The following is a 13,981-nucleotide window of genomic DNA, read 5'->3' as shown; positions in this document are numbered from 1 at the left end:
CACCCCTGCTTGTCTTATTTATGGGGCTTAAGTAAACTAAATATAGCAACAGAAAGATGCGTTGTCAGGTTCCCCTCTGTTTTTGTTTAGTGGAGGAGCAGAAAATAGGTGGAGTTACGACCGATAGCAAGACAGGGATTTTTGTTTTCAAAGAATTATGGGCAGCAGTCTCTCCGTCAATACCAACAAGACACAGGAGTCTTGCAGACACTTTCCTTTCCCCACTGCTGGAAAAGGATGGGAGTTCAAAGCAAGGATGTTTATGACTCAGGCGCTAACAACCTCACTGTTTTTTTTCTAGTGCCAACCATTGAAGATTTCTCCGTCTCATCGTTCGTACCCAAGACCTCCTCTGTCATCACCACCACTGCCGTGTCCACTTTGAAGGGTGAAACGACTGCTGCAGGAGCAGACCCGAGAGATGGGAGGGACCCCTTTGAGGACAACCGCGGCTTAAGTACAGCAGAGCCCACCGTCCCCGAGATGCCTCCTACACCCAGACGCTTCTGTGAAGCGACCAGGAGGAGAGCCATCGACTGGCCCCAGACCCACACGGGGAACACTGTGGAGAGGCCCTGCCCCAAGGGGACCAGAGGTAAGCTCACCACACTTGATGTTCACTATTATTTTCTTTAAACTTACATGGTATTGATAAAGGGTTTCAGATTTAAATTTACAACCTAGTTTCCTTAAATTTGGGATGTTGCGTCAATTAAAACAGAATTTTATAATTTTGTAATTGAAACCACATATTTAATGGAAAAGGCAACATATCAAATTTTGAGGCTGAGAAATGTCATTGTTTGGAGAAAATGATATGCCATTTGATGCCGTCAACAAAGAAGTTGTGACAATGGCAAGAAAAGACACACTGGACCTGAAAACACCTGCTGAAACATTAAGATTGCCTATAAAAAGACATCCCAGGCGGTCTGAGTCTTTCTAGAGTAAAGATGGGGAGGGGTTCACCACTCTGTGAAAGACTGTACGGCAATAGTGCAACACTTTCGATAACATTGCATAACATAACATTGCAAAGGATCTGAGGATTTTGTGGTCTACAGTACAGTATCTGAAGAACTCTCTGTATGTAAGAGACAGAAATCAAAATACATAAAACAGTATTGAGTTTCCGCGCTCTTCAGGCCCTCAGACAGCCCTGTGTTAAAAACAAACATGATTCTGTATTGGACATCACTGCATGGGCTCAGGAACACTTCCAAAACCCCATTGTCTGTGAACACAGTTCATTCCTGCATTCTAAACTGCTAGCTGAAACTCTACCATGCAAAGAGGAAACCACATGAAAACCAGATCCAGAAATGTAGCCATCTTCTCTGGGTCCAGGCTCCTTTAAAATGGACAGAGGCAAAGTTTAAAACTGCCCTGAGATCTGACAAGTCAACATTTGACTTTCTGTTAGGAAATCTTTTGACACCAGACCCGGGGCCTGTAGTACAAAGCAGGATGTTCAGTTATCGAGGTAACTTCAGGGTTAACTGTGGGATTTAAGTACTTCAAAGGGGTTCACTTCTTTTCCTGGCTAGATCGCCATGGTAACTTAAGCTTGAGCAGGTTATGTTTTTTTGATAGGAGTTTAACCTGTGTGAAACTCCGGCCACTGACCAATGAGATCTCTTAATTTGATTGGTTGGGAGGAGTGAGAGAGCAGAATTTTATAGAGCAGAAAAAAATAGAGAAAATATATCAACAGCCTGATGCGTTGCAGTTCTCAAACAAAGCACTGACACCTTTTTTTCTTTTTTTCTTTTTTTTTCTCACAAGATATCAAGATAAGCGTACTTCCCTTTCAGTTATGTTTTCATGTTTTGGTTTTTAAAAGGCACATACTCCATATACTGTCAGGACTGCAGCTGATAAAGGATGTCTTGAACACTCCACTTATGAGAAAAACAATTAATGGAAGACACAGGAGTTATATATTTAGATCTATATTGTGCACTTATGTGATAATTAAGTCATATTAAAACACTTGGTGATTGTTCTTCTCACGGCAGCTGTGTGATTATAGCTTGGAGTAGGCTCTGTGTTTCACTTCAGGTTTTCTAACATCATAGCGTGATCTGAGTTTGCAAAACATGAACATACATATAAACACATAAATGATTATCTACTACTAAACTTGAAACTTTTCAATCAACCTTTTCCAACCTTTTAGAATCAGACTTTCAGCATTTAAAGAACTGAATCTTCAAAAGTTACTTAAAAAATATAAAATTGCCCCTGTTACTATATGTACGCCTGAGGGGTTAATGCTATTTCCATCTTTGGCACGATGTAACAATGTGTGACATTTTAGCCAGGGGGGCATGTCAAATTTGAAACTATAATCTAGCATGATTGATTTCCCAAAAATAAGTAATAAGACTCCTTTTAAACATGGAGTCATCATTTATATTGTAAAAAAAAAACGTAATTGTTCATGCCGTTTCCCCTCTCTATAAAAGATCTGAAACAAATGAAGATCAAAGACAGTATTAAGAAAGTTACAACAATGAAAGCTCTACAAAAGTTCAATGTCTGCTGACTGTCTTCATTACTTTCAAACCCTGCTTTCACAGTTGTTTCAGGGTGATCATTACTGTAACAAGTCATCAGTTGAGGGAACTATGTGCTGATTGGTCGTTACACCAGTTCAGTTGACAGTGATTCTCACGCAGGAATCTCTCACAAGTTACCTTAGCACCTCGTCACAGAGACTGACAGATCTGTCAAAATATGAAGCAGGGCTATTGGAGGATGAAAGCAAAAAAGAGACAACGTTTTGACTGAGGGGGTGAAAGGGAATTAGTCTGTGTTGTCGCTGTTGTCAGTTGCGAGGCATTCATTAGGAATAATCCTGCGTTTCATTTAGACATGCATCGTCGAGTATATGATATTATATAACTGTTTACCATTCTGAAATGTTTACAGGCAAAAAACAAACTGTTTTGTCAGAGCTATGCAGAAACCTGATAGTGTTTCCCCCCGAACAGTTTATCTTTGTTCAACTTGCAGCTTGCAGGCTTTCAAATTATTTTGGAAATGGCTGTTCCTGCCTAACAGCTAAAGTTTCCTGCACCAGAGAGTCTGCATGAATGAGGGATCAGCAGGAGGAACTGTACTCGGAGCAAAGTTTTGGCTTCTCTCCAACTGTTGTGTTTGTTCTGTGGTTTCTGCAGGCATCGCCTCCTTCCTCTGCACTGTGGCAGGGACCTGGTGCTCCAAAGGCCCGGACCTCAGCAACTGCACCTCCCACTGGGTGACTCAAGTGGCACAAAAGGTAAAACAGGGGGATGTGTCATTCACAAAAAACAGCAGCGAACAAATATATTACAAGGTGAAAGTCGAGTGTTCAGTGGCAACTCTTAACCCTTTTTGCTTGCTTGGTTTATTTTTCTTGCACCAGCTGGTCAGAGGTTATGCATCAGGAAAATACTGACAGATTTGGAGCTAAAATGTTGTGTTGCAGCAGAAAGAAATGAGCTATCAAGCATCACAAAACATCAGGAGTAAATGCCAAGTTCTGCAGTCAGTCACTGAGAATCAAAAGAGCCAGAGCTTCTTTCACCACAGGCTCGTCTGCTTTGATGTTCAACATCCATGCAGGTTGAAATCAAATGCAGACACACACACACACAGTTTCACTTTGAGTAGCCTCGACCGACCATAATGCAACACAAAACGCACTGCATCTTATATTCTAAGGATGAAGCTGCCTCTTTCTTCTGACCTGAAAAATATACTTTCCCCAGCAAGTTCAAGTCAGGGTTTCTGGGTGTTTGAAGTGTGTGGGGGCGGGGAGGGGGGGGGGAGGGTTAGGGAAATGGTGACATGACTTTATGACGAACTCTGTCCTAATTTCATCTGAGACTGCTGTTATAATCAGCTTACAGAAAAATCTAAGAATAACACTGAAGACAGTATTTCGTGTTAATCAGCTCTGTGCTTGAGTGCATGGCTGACACTTTTTTTCCCCCTTAAAATGCAACGCACAGAGAACATATAGACGCTACTCACAGATGCAAAACATTTGTGGTGAGTCATCTCTGAAATTTGCCAGAAAAATACATTTCCAGGCTTTGTTTGCAGAAAGGGAAATCACCAATTTTCTTCCAAGGGAGGAATGTTCAACACAGGAGAAAAATAAACTTCAGATAGCTGTTCTACATTTACATATTTACCCATTGACGAGTAAAAACAGATACAAAAAGTAAATATAGTCTGTACTGATTCTATTTGCATTGGTATTGAATTTTAATTAGAGGTAATTGCCTACCATAGTGGTTCTGCAGCCTTTATTCCAGCCGTTAGTTGACACTCCTGTAGTTCTTTTAACACAGTGTGAGATATCGCGGCTGACAGAAATTTCTGGTATCTCTGACTCTGAATTACACCTTGGAGGCTGCATAGTAGGAATGTTTTTCCCACTCTGCCACTACTAATTAGGGTCTCTATGATAAGACATTAGCTGCTGTAGCTATTTCTTTGGGAATTTAATTGGCAGTGGAATTTCATTGTCCCATTTTGGATTTATGTCTCTGTGTATTGCCTCATTTCCTCTTAGTACATAATGGAAAAGTACATTGATTTCTTGTTTATGAGGTGCCAAAGCACTACACCATTAAGGTTACTATATTATTAAAATTAGCATGTAGTTTAAAATGGGGCAACAAATTGGGCCAAAAGTTGAACACTTAATCAATACTGCAGATTACACTGTTTATTCCTTTTTCTCGTACATGAATGAAAAAAGCCTGCGCAGTAATACTGATATATCTTTGTGTTTACACAGTTACTTTTTTCCCCTTCTGAACAAGCACTGTTGCCATAGATTGTTTCTCTGAGGTGTATATGTCATGCATTCTTTCAGCCTCACGTCACAGAACCATCTCAAGGTCTGCTTCACTGACGCTTCACCGAAAAACAACTGTGATTTCCCTGTTGCTGTTTTTAGATCCGAAGCGGCGAGAACGCTGCTAATTTGGCCAATGAACTGGCACGGCACACACAGGGCCCGGTGTTTGCCGGAGACGTGAGCTCCTCCGTGCGCCTGATGGAGCAGCTCGTGGACATCCTGGATGCTCAGCTGCAGGAACTCCGGCCCAGCGAGAAGGACTCAGCTGGACGCAGCTTCAACAAGGTACTGTGGACATTCCTGTCTGGCTTTAACTTTTTTTTTACCCTTTTGTCCAGAGTCTGTGCAGGCAGGACTCGGAACATTCTTCAGCAGTACACCTACCAAAACACAACCCCTTCACATACATTCCCCCGCTTATATCCACACACACCCACATTCATGGACACACACAGTGTCAGGTGAGGGGGCTAGGGAGGCAGGTCTCGCCCTGAGGGGAAGCTCATTCCTCTTCGGCTCCCTGGTAATTACCGGCTTTGGAAACACACAGGCTTACCTGGCAGTTCTACCTTAAAGAAGCTAATGGCCATGAGCCCCCTACCAACACAAAGAATAACTCCTCATTGCTGACAAGTGTGAAGCTGCGCTCCCCTAGAGCTCCTGCTAGCACTGTGCAAAAAAAAAAGAAAAGTAGGCCTAAAATGTGCCTACATCTCTCTGCTGCTGGCAGGCCCACGGAGAGATGAGTGGCAGTTTGAAAAATTACATTGTTATTCAGACTTTGCACACAGCAGTTGCTCCGTAAACAAGGTGATTTCCACCAAAATGACGCCCGTTGTTTGTGCCCCAATGTTCACAGAGATATATTACTATCAAACATTTAAAGATAAGTGCGAACAAGTTTCTCTCTGCAGCGTAAATGCTGATACAGAAACTTGAACATCACAACAACAAAATGCGATTAGCTGATTACACGACACAATAACTGAAGTTAAGGGACATAACTGGGGGGAGTTGCAGCAAGTTATACTGTCTTAACTAGAAATCATATCAGCTTACACATATTTAAACCATGCCGTGAGGGTTAATGACTTAATTTCTCTATGATATTAAGATTTATAAGAGGAATTGCTTGTGTTAGCACAGCCCACACTAGTGAACATAAAGTCTGCATTTATTTCTGTCAAAATTGTATTTTTCGCTGAATGTATGTGTCGTTCAATTTGACTTGAACATTTTGCATGACTATTTTTTGGGATCAAAAATACAATCCCTGACAAAAAGAATGTAGACTTGTCACTTGTAGAAAAAAAGTCAAACAAAGACTAGGTTATGTCTACGCATACTCTGTAGTAACCTGCTTACTATAAAAATGAATGTAAGATTTTTTTCCCCTGACCTCCGACCTTACAAGATGAAAAATGAAACATTTCCTTGATGTTTCTTCTGTTTTCTTTGTTCTTCTGTACTTGTAAAAAGGTGATTTGAATCCAAGTCGCCAAAACACTTAAGACAAGAAATTATCATCTTTTTTCAAAGCAGGAAATCAGGTTTTTCCTATTCCCCTGGGTTCATTATGGAACAGTTGGTTGCAATAAGAGGGAATAATACATGAAACTGTAATACAAAACAGCAAGCATGAAAATCACTGGTGTTGTCCTTTACTTTTATGACACCCTTCCCAACAAATAAACAAGCAAATTATGTTGTCCGTGTTTGTAATAAATTATGATGTGGAGGTTATAATCTGAATGCAAAGAACATTTTGTCTCATTGTTTTCCAATTCTGTGTGAGAGCTACAGGATGTGATTTTCTCCGGTTTGACTCAATTAGGAAGACAAGGCGACTTATTTAATGCCAACACACACGAGGAAGGTTTTTTATAACAAGAGCTAGTGCTACATTATCTCCATAGCATGAAATACAAATGACCCCATTCCACATTGTTTATCTTCTCAGAGTATTTTAAAGCATCACTAATGGGGAGCATCGGAGTCTAGTCTCAGCATTTTCTCCTCCTCACTGCTGTGCATTTTTCATCTCTTCCCCTCACTATTAAGTGATCCATATTCATATTAAGCATTCCAAAAACGCTCCCCTGAAAACCATTTAGAGCTGTTGCTCTGTCGTCGTGTTTTATAGACCTGTGCCTTTTCTTCTTTGCACTAATTCTGTAATTTATGGTAAGTGGCATGATTAAATGCTTCCTCTTTTCTTATGATCTGTCTTTGTGCTTGATCTTCTTGTTGTGTTGAAAAGCTTCAAAAAAGAGAGAAGACTTGCAGGGCGTATATGAAGGTATAACTACTACTGTAGGCTTTTCATGTTGCTTTTTTTACCCCCCCCCCCCCCCCCCCCCATCCCTGATGCCTGACCAGCGGCATGCAGCGCTGTCTGTCTCCATGTCCTTGGCTGTCTCGTTACAGTATGTGTGCCTGGTGACCCGCTTGTACAAGATATAGCTGCTTCCTCATCCGGCTCGCCTGTCTTTTCTGCTGTCATTCTGTCCATCTAAAGATGCCAACGTCAATATCACTCTGTCTTTGTCCTGTTTTCCCCTCCTCGGTGTGCTATCACTTGTACATCTTTCATTTTTCGCTCTCTCCTCCTCCTCTTCCTCCCCCACTCTTTTCTCTTTCTCTCTCTCTCTCTCTCTCTCTCTCTCTCTCTCTGTCTCTCTTGTCGGTTTTTCATACGTTGTGTGAATAATTGCCTTCCCACGGTCGTAATTGCACCTCCCTGTCAGCCAGAAGTGTGATCAAAGTGGCAGCGTGCTCAATTTTCACTTGCTTACATTGTACAATTTCTAGTCTCCTTTGTCCCTGCAGAAAAAAAAAATCTCCTTTCACATCTCAGTTGTGTTTTGTCTGTGAGATTAATTTCTCAGCACATTAATATGTTTGTGTTCTATTCGGATTTTTCTGTCTTTCCCCAGACATTTTGTTTTTCCTCTGAGTTTGTTTTTGGGTTTCTGCTGAAAGACAAGGGCATGGTGTAAACACTCGGGACGAAACGCCTTGGATGGCATAATACAAATGATCTGATTTTGTAGTTCTTGTTGGCTCCCTACAACTTTGGATTGGTTTTACTTCAGTTTTTGTATTACAGAGAGAGAAAGAAGATTTAGAAATGTCATTTTAGCCATGCTAGTGGCATGGTACTATGGATGACATTGTCATAGAGTCAATATAAGCCGCTCTGTCTGTATACCACTAGGGTTTAGACTGAATTATGTTGGATGGATTGCCATGACATTTATATAGGCATGCATGGTGCCCAGAGGATGAATCCTAATGACTTTGTTTATCCCAAAACTTTCTTGTTTTACCATGAGGCCGACATCTGTGGTTTGAAAATAGTGCTCTGTCTCTGCCTCCTCCATCTCTGTTTAGACTTTCACTCCGATAACATTGTTTTATCCACAGTGGACAGTTTTTAAAAAGGATTAAAATCAATGCAGCAGAACCACAGATATTGTCTTTTTATTCCCCACATACGTCTTTCTTGTGAAAACCAAGTGTCTATTTTACCCACAATGCAACACCGTTGCGAAAAAGATCAGTTTTGGAGTAGTATTGGTATGTCATGCTAGCAGCTAATGTAGCATCCAACCTCCTTCCTCAAGCTGAAAGACGTACAAAGGTCTGATTAGCGGGCTACAAATTAATTCTTTTTTGTTTGTTTTCAAACTGTATCAAAGCTGTATTGAAGTTGAACATGGTAAACATTACACCTCCTTCATATCAACATGTAAGCATTACAAGTGTGAGCTGACGTTAGCATTTAGCTCAAAACACTGAGGGTTCTATAGAAATTACAACTGAAAGCTATTTGCTTGTGTTTGTGTCATCGCTAATCCTCTGCTGTTTCTCTTAAAAAGTCGAGTGTTCGCTGGCCTTTTTCCCCTCACACCATGTGAGTTGTTTATCATTCCACGGGGAGGGGGCCTCCTCTGGTTGCACTCTTGTGATTGGGGAAAATGACCTCTACCCAGACGAGAATTAAAAGGGATTTAATCAGAACACAGATCCTTCCTATGCTAGACAAATTAGAGACAGCCAACGCTTCTTTCCCCCCCCCCCCCCCCCCCCCTTTTTGAAGTCCTTTGAGGATGGCTCTGCAGGGGGGGAGAGACCATTTAGTGTCTGTCTGGTTGTAATGGCTCCGACCCTGAAATAGCCACTACTGTCTCTCCTGCTCACACACACACACACACACACACACACACACTTATAGCTCCCATCATAGTCACAGCTCGCAAGCTTCTAGTAGCCTGCAAGGTCAGGGCCACAGAGATTGATTTCTGTGCTCTAGCCTGCGATATGAAGACACGCTGAGAGCCCTGTGTCTGGATATAGTCATCATTGCTGTGGTTAATGTGAGCTCAGTGGTTAAATGTTGCGGTTAATCATATATTGGTGCAGACTTTGATTTTATCCCCTTTTTCGTTATTCCAGGCAAACGGATAATCCTGTCCGTGGTCAATTAGTGTTTTGGATAATCACAGCTGTGACTAATTGGTACAGTGAGCAAGGGCTTGTTGTGGTTAATTACCGTTATTGTGGTGGGTCTTGCTGTGGTTAATGGCACCTTTGGTTAAATTGTCACTCTGAATTATTACACCAGTGCTTGTTCTAGATTATTGGATCTTTGAACAGACTGTCAGCTCTAGCTGTGATTTCAGATTGCAAGCGATGTTGGTTGTTGATTGTGTCACGCAGGAGTCATGAACTCACCCTACCGGGGTCAAAGGAAACTCTTGTTTTATCAACATATGATACGTGTGTGGGTTTTGTGGAATGTTTTGCTTACTTACTGCTTATCAGAAAGCAGGAAATTAAAGGATTTCTATTGAAAACAAGCAGAAACTTCCCCCAATCTGGATTTAGATTCCCACTCTGGACATGGATTTCATGGTAAAGCCCCCCGTTCCTCCTTGAGTCTAGCATTCAAGGCCATAGGGGTCGAGATTCTGTGCGGGAAATAAGAGTATTGTTCACGATAATTGTTTTTTTGTTTAAAAAAGCTGCCTTAAACCAGGAATTGAGAATGCAGCTTTGTAGACGGCTTCATCCCATGAAGGGAAAAACATTTGGTTTATTTTTCCCCCTCAAGCATTTTTACATTATTCAATAAAGAAATTGGTCCAAAAAGGCTTCCTTAGATTAGGTCTATTTTACCCGCACAGAATATTAATCATACTGTGCGTACTGCATTTTTTATCGTCATGTTTATTTTATTTACCCTTTTACTTCCCTGTGTCTCGAGTCAAAATGATCCCTATACTTTTTTATTCATATTCTGCTGTCACTGTTGGCCATGCATGCCCCTGTTCTTTTTGTTGTATTATATATTTTTTGTATTTTTTTTGTATCATATGCTGCCCAGTCCCCTCTTGTTGTTTTTTTAAACTGAAGTTATGATAGGAGAAAAACAGCCAGCTGACATTTCACTTGTCTCCATGGATATAGGCGATTGTGGACACTGTTGACAACCTCCTGAGGCCGGAAGCTCTGAAATCCTGGAAAGACATGAATTCCACAGAACAAAGCCACGCCGCCACAATGCTACTGGATACCCTGGAGGAGGGCGCGTTTGTCCTTGCCGAAAACCTGATCGAGCCAGCGATCGTCAAAGTGCCTGCAGAGAATATAAGTAAGTTCCTCTCCAGTAACTATAAAACAGATACAAACCACATGCATATCTGTCAGTCACAATTTATGGTACTGATGGTTATTTTTATTTTTTGGGGCTGTACATCAGTACAAGTGCTTCAAAGTGAGTGATCAAATTGATGATGATTTTTTTTTGTGTGCATGGACAGCTATTTCTCAAGGAGAAACTCATTTTAAATATGGCCACCCACTGTTGACGTCACTGCAAAAGATTTGACTGAAGAAATATGTGTCCTCACAGGCAGTTTATTAGCCCCATGATCTCATTCATTGAAGTCCCCCTTGTGCAGTGAACTGTCATATTTCTCCCAATAGCTCTTTGGTTGTTGCTATGGTTATGGTCTCCATCTCACCCCTTTTGTCTTATACTTGGCTGATTTTTAATCTTTTCCGTGCATAGTAAAGTCACCTCATTGAGTATGTGATGTAAGATGAACTGTCCAGACCTCTGGGGGGGAAACAAAGAAAACCAATTGAATGGCTTTGTTCTATTCATACAGCACTCTATCTGTTCTCTCCAAGCCTTTCCCATTAAGTGGTAGTTAGCTGAGCTGATGTTCCAAAAGCACTGATTAATACAGTGTGTAATATGCTATATATTGGCTTCTTAATCACTGCCATTCAGCCAGTTTCTCTAGCTCTCACTTATCGGTGCAACAGCACTTATATCGCAGTAAACATAAACACGGACACACGACTGAACACACAGAGAGAAAAGCTTACCTGACCTCCCTTCGAAGAGTTGAAAAATGTGAAAATGATTGTTGCTCCTAATTATCAGTTTGCCGAAGCCTGAATGGCACCTCCAGGCGAGCATCAAGGGCAAGACGGGGAGGAGAGGAGGGGTGAGGGAGGGAGAGCGACGAGAACGAGAGAGCTAAAAAACTAGACAGAGCGGGAGAGCAACAAGAGAACAATTCCTCATCTCCGTCTGTCAGAAGCCATCTATCTGAGGAAGTGAGGCCATTTCTGATGGGAGGGAGTGCGCTGATACGTGTGTCCTCCTGACCCCTCAGTAATTTCACACATCAAAGGGAGCACCACCCGGCAGCTGGCATACCAGAGAGAGAGAGGGGCTGCAGGAATTTGGAGGATTTTCAGAGATTTGCTCGTCGAGCCCGGAGTTATCTGAACCCACAGGGGAGAGAAAAAGTAAAAGTAAAAAGCTCAATGATATTTTTGATCCTATGAATATTTGACATTCATGCTGCAGTAGGCTGTGTGCCTGCGTTTGCTCATCCTCTATCGTTGCCCTTGTTGTTATTTTGTCTTTTGCTCTTGCCTGGGATGGTTTGACAATGCCAACCAAGCAAATGACACTCAATGCTCTCACTGCCAATAAGATAGGAGCCTGTCACCGCTACGATGAACCTTGAATCTGTACACACTCACTGCTTGGTAGAGCTCTATTCAGCATCATGCTTTGTTTCTAAACATGCTTCCTGTTGGTAATCCATTCATTTATTTCCCCTCCTCACCCCCCACCTCCTCCTCAGTGCTGGATGTGTACGTGTTGAGCACAGACGGTCAGGTGCAAGACTTCAGGTTTCCTCAGACGAGCAAAGGAGGAGCGACTCTTCAGCTTTCTTCTAACACAGTCAAAGTCAACAGTAAGAATGGTACGAACAAAAATACCTTCAGACATCTTCTAAACCCTTTTAAGCCGGACATTTTCTTGACCTGTATGGGGTTGTGTGTCAGCAGTCTTCATGTGATGTAAAATCTCACTCTGGATATGCATGGTAGTTTGTTCCATATAATAATTACAAGGGAAATTAAGATCAGATATTTTTGAAGTAGTAGAGCAGCGTTCTGCTTTCTTATCACGACTAAGATGAGAAGAACTTCTGCTCTCATATCTGAAATTTTAACTATACAGTTAATTGCGTGGGGTGATTAGCTTAGCTTAGCTTAGCATTAAGGCCGGAAGCATCCATGACATCTTCAACCTTTACCGAATAACACAGAAGCTTCTTGCCAAAACTAAGTTAATTACCTGCTTGCTCAAGCTTTGTAGTTTGCGTACAAACAGGAGGGTATGTATTAGGTGTTTTTTAAAACCGTCTCTTTGATTCGGAATAAACATTTGAAAGAAATGAACATTAGACTATTCCTTTAAGGTTGGGACCATTCAGACAACAACTTGTATCCAGTATATATGTCTCTTCTCACAGTAAAGCTAATGTGTGCTTTGCTGGTTTTTGCTCTCTCTGTATGTCTGATGATCTTATTATTTCTGGCCGCAGGTGTTGCAAAGCTGGTGTTTGTGCTGTACAAACACCTGGGTCAGTTCCTCAGCACTGAGAATGCCACGCTGAGGGGAATGGGGGACCTTAACAAACGTAACCTCTCCCTCACCGTGAACTCCCACATCCTGTCAGCCTCGATAACCAAGGAGTCCAGCCGCGTGTTTGTCGCAGACCCCGTGATCTTCACACTGGAGCACCTGGATGTAAGACCCCCCCCCAGAGACAACTCCTGGACCACACTGTGGAGCCTGGCTTTTACTGTACTGGTGCAGCTGCATGGCCTTTTACAGCACTTTGATGCTATTTTGTTATAGAAAAACAGTTTCAGTTCATAGAGTTAGAGAAGCGTCAGTGTTGAGCCTTTTGCTTGGCATTCTGTCATCCAAACATATGAGATTATTTTCTTTTAAGGGCACCTTAATCCCCTTTCTTCAAAAGAAAACATTACATTTAAAGATTTGTTTTAGTAGCCCAATGTCTTATAAGTAAAACAAGCACACACAAACACATCCAGTCCACACATCACGTACATCGCTGTTAAACAGTGAGACATATGAAAAATAAAACGTGCGTTGGTGTACAATCATACATATTGCAGCACTTGTTCATTTATGTTTCATCATCCTTTCTCTCTGTGTTTTTTTATTTCTTCCTTTTTCTTTTGCAGAAGGAGCACTACTACAATCCCAACTGTTCCTTCTGGAATTACTCAGAGCGAAGCATGCTGGGATACTGGTCCACTCAGGGCTGCAAACTGCTTGACACCAACAAGAGCCACACCACTTGCTCCTGCAGTCACTTGACCAACTTCGCCATCCTCATGGCTCACCGGGGAAACGTGGTAAGTGGTTGTCACGAGCTACATTTCTGTCTCAGTTAGTTGTTCTTCCGTCTCGCTGACAGATTTGTGCACTCACGGCATGAACAAGAACGGCATTTCAGTGGAGATAATTAGATTATTGCTGGAGGGGAAGGTAAAAAGGCGGGGGTGGGGGTGGAGTTGTGGGAGAGGTGGAAAAAGGAAGCGGGCTGTCACTTTAAAAGAGCGAGATAGTGGATCAGGAGAGGAAGTGCCGTACCATTATAAGAAGTAATTATATTTTACCTGTGGTCCGTGTCTAATATTCCTCCATGCATATGTCTCTGACAATCATGGGAAACAGTACAACCTCTGCTTTAACTTATGCTTCCAACCCTC

At 41.9% G+C, this 13,981-nt stretch overlaps 1 protein-coding gene across 13 annotated transcripts in view; it reads left to right on the top strand.

The window, feature by feature from the left end:
* The window catches only part of LOC132979219 (adhesion G protein-coupled receptor L2-like), an 86,653-nt gene that overhangs the window by 51,912 nt on the left and 20,760 nt on the right, over positions 1-13,981 (top strand). For 9 of the 13 annotated variants that reach the window (XM_061044824.1, XM_061044823.1, XM_061044829.1 and 6 more), the window contains 8 exons: positions 302-595; positions 3,183-3,283; positions 4,958-5,143; positions 7,119-7,157; positions 10,331-10,514; positions 12,031-12,153; positions 12,781-12,986; positions 13,451-13,624. In XM_061044824.1, the coding sequence (XP_060900807.1) occupies positions 302-595; positions 3,183-3,283; positions 4,958-5,143; positions 7,119-7,157; positions 10,331-10,514; positions 12,031-12,153; positions 12,781-12,986; positions 13,451-13,624 (1,307 nt within the window). The remainder of the gene's footprint in view (positions 1-301; positions 596-3,182; positions 3,284-4,957; positions 5,144-7,118; positions 7,158-10,330; positions 10,515-12,030; positions 12,154-12,780; positions 12,987-13,450; positions 13,625-13,981) is intronic. The other 4 variants (XM_061044826.1, XM_061044825.1, XM_061044831.1 and 1 more) reach the window with 1 other exon arrangement.

Source organism: Labrus mixtus, chromosome 8 (assembly GCF_963584025.1).
Source record: "Labrus mixtus chromosome 8, fLabMix1.1, whole genome shotgun sequence".
Lineage (NCBI taxonomy): Eukaryota > Metazoa > Chordata > Actinopteri > Labriformes > Labridae > Labrus > Labrus mixtus.
The sequence above is the reverse complement of the archived record's forward strand: the minus strand, read 5'-3'. Positions and strand labels throughout refer to the sequence as shown.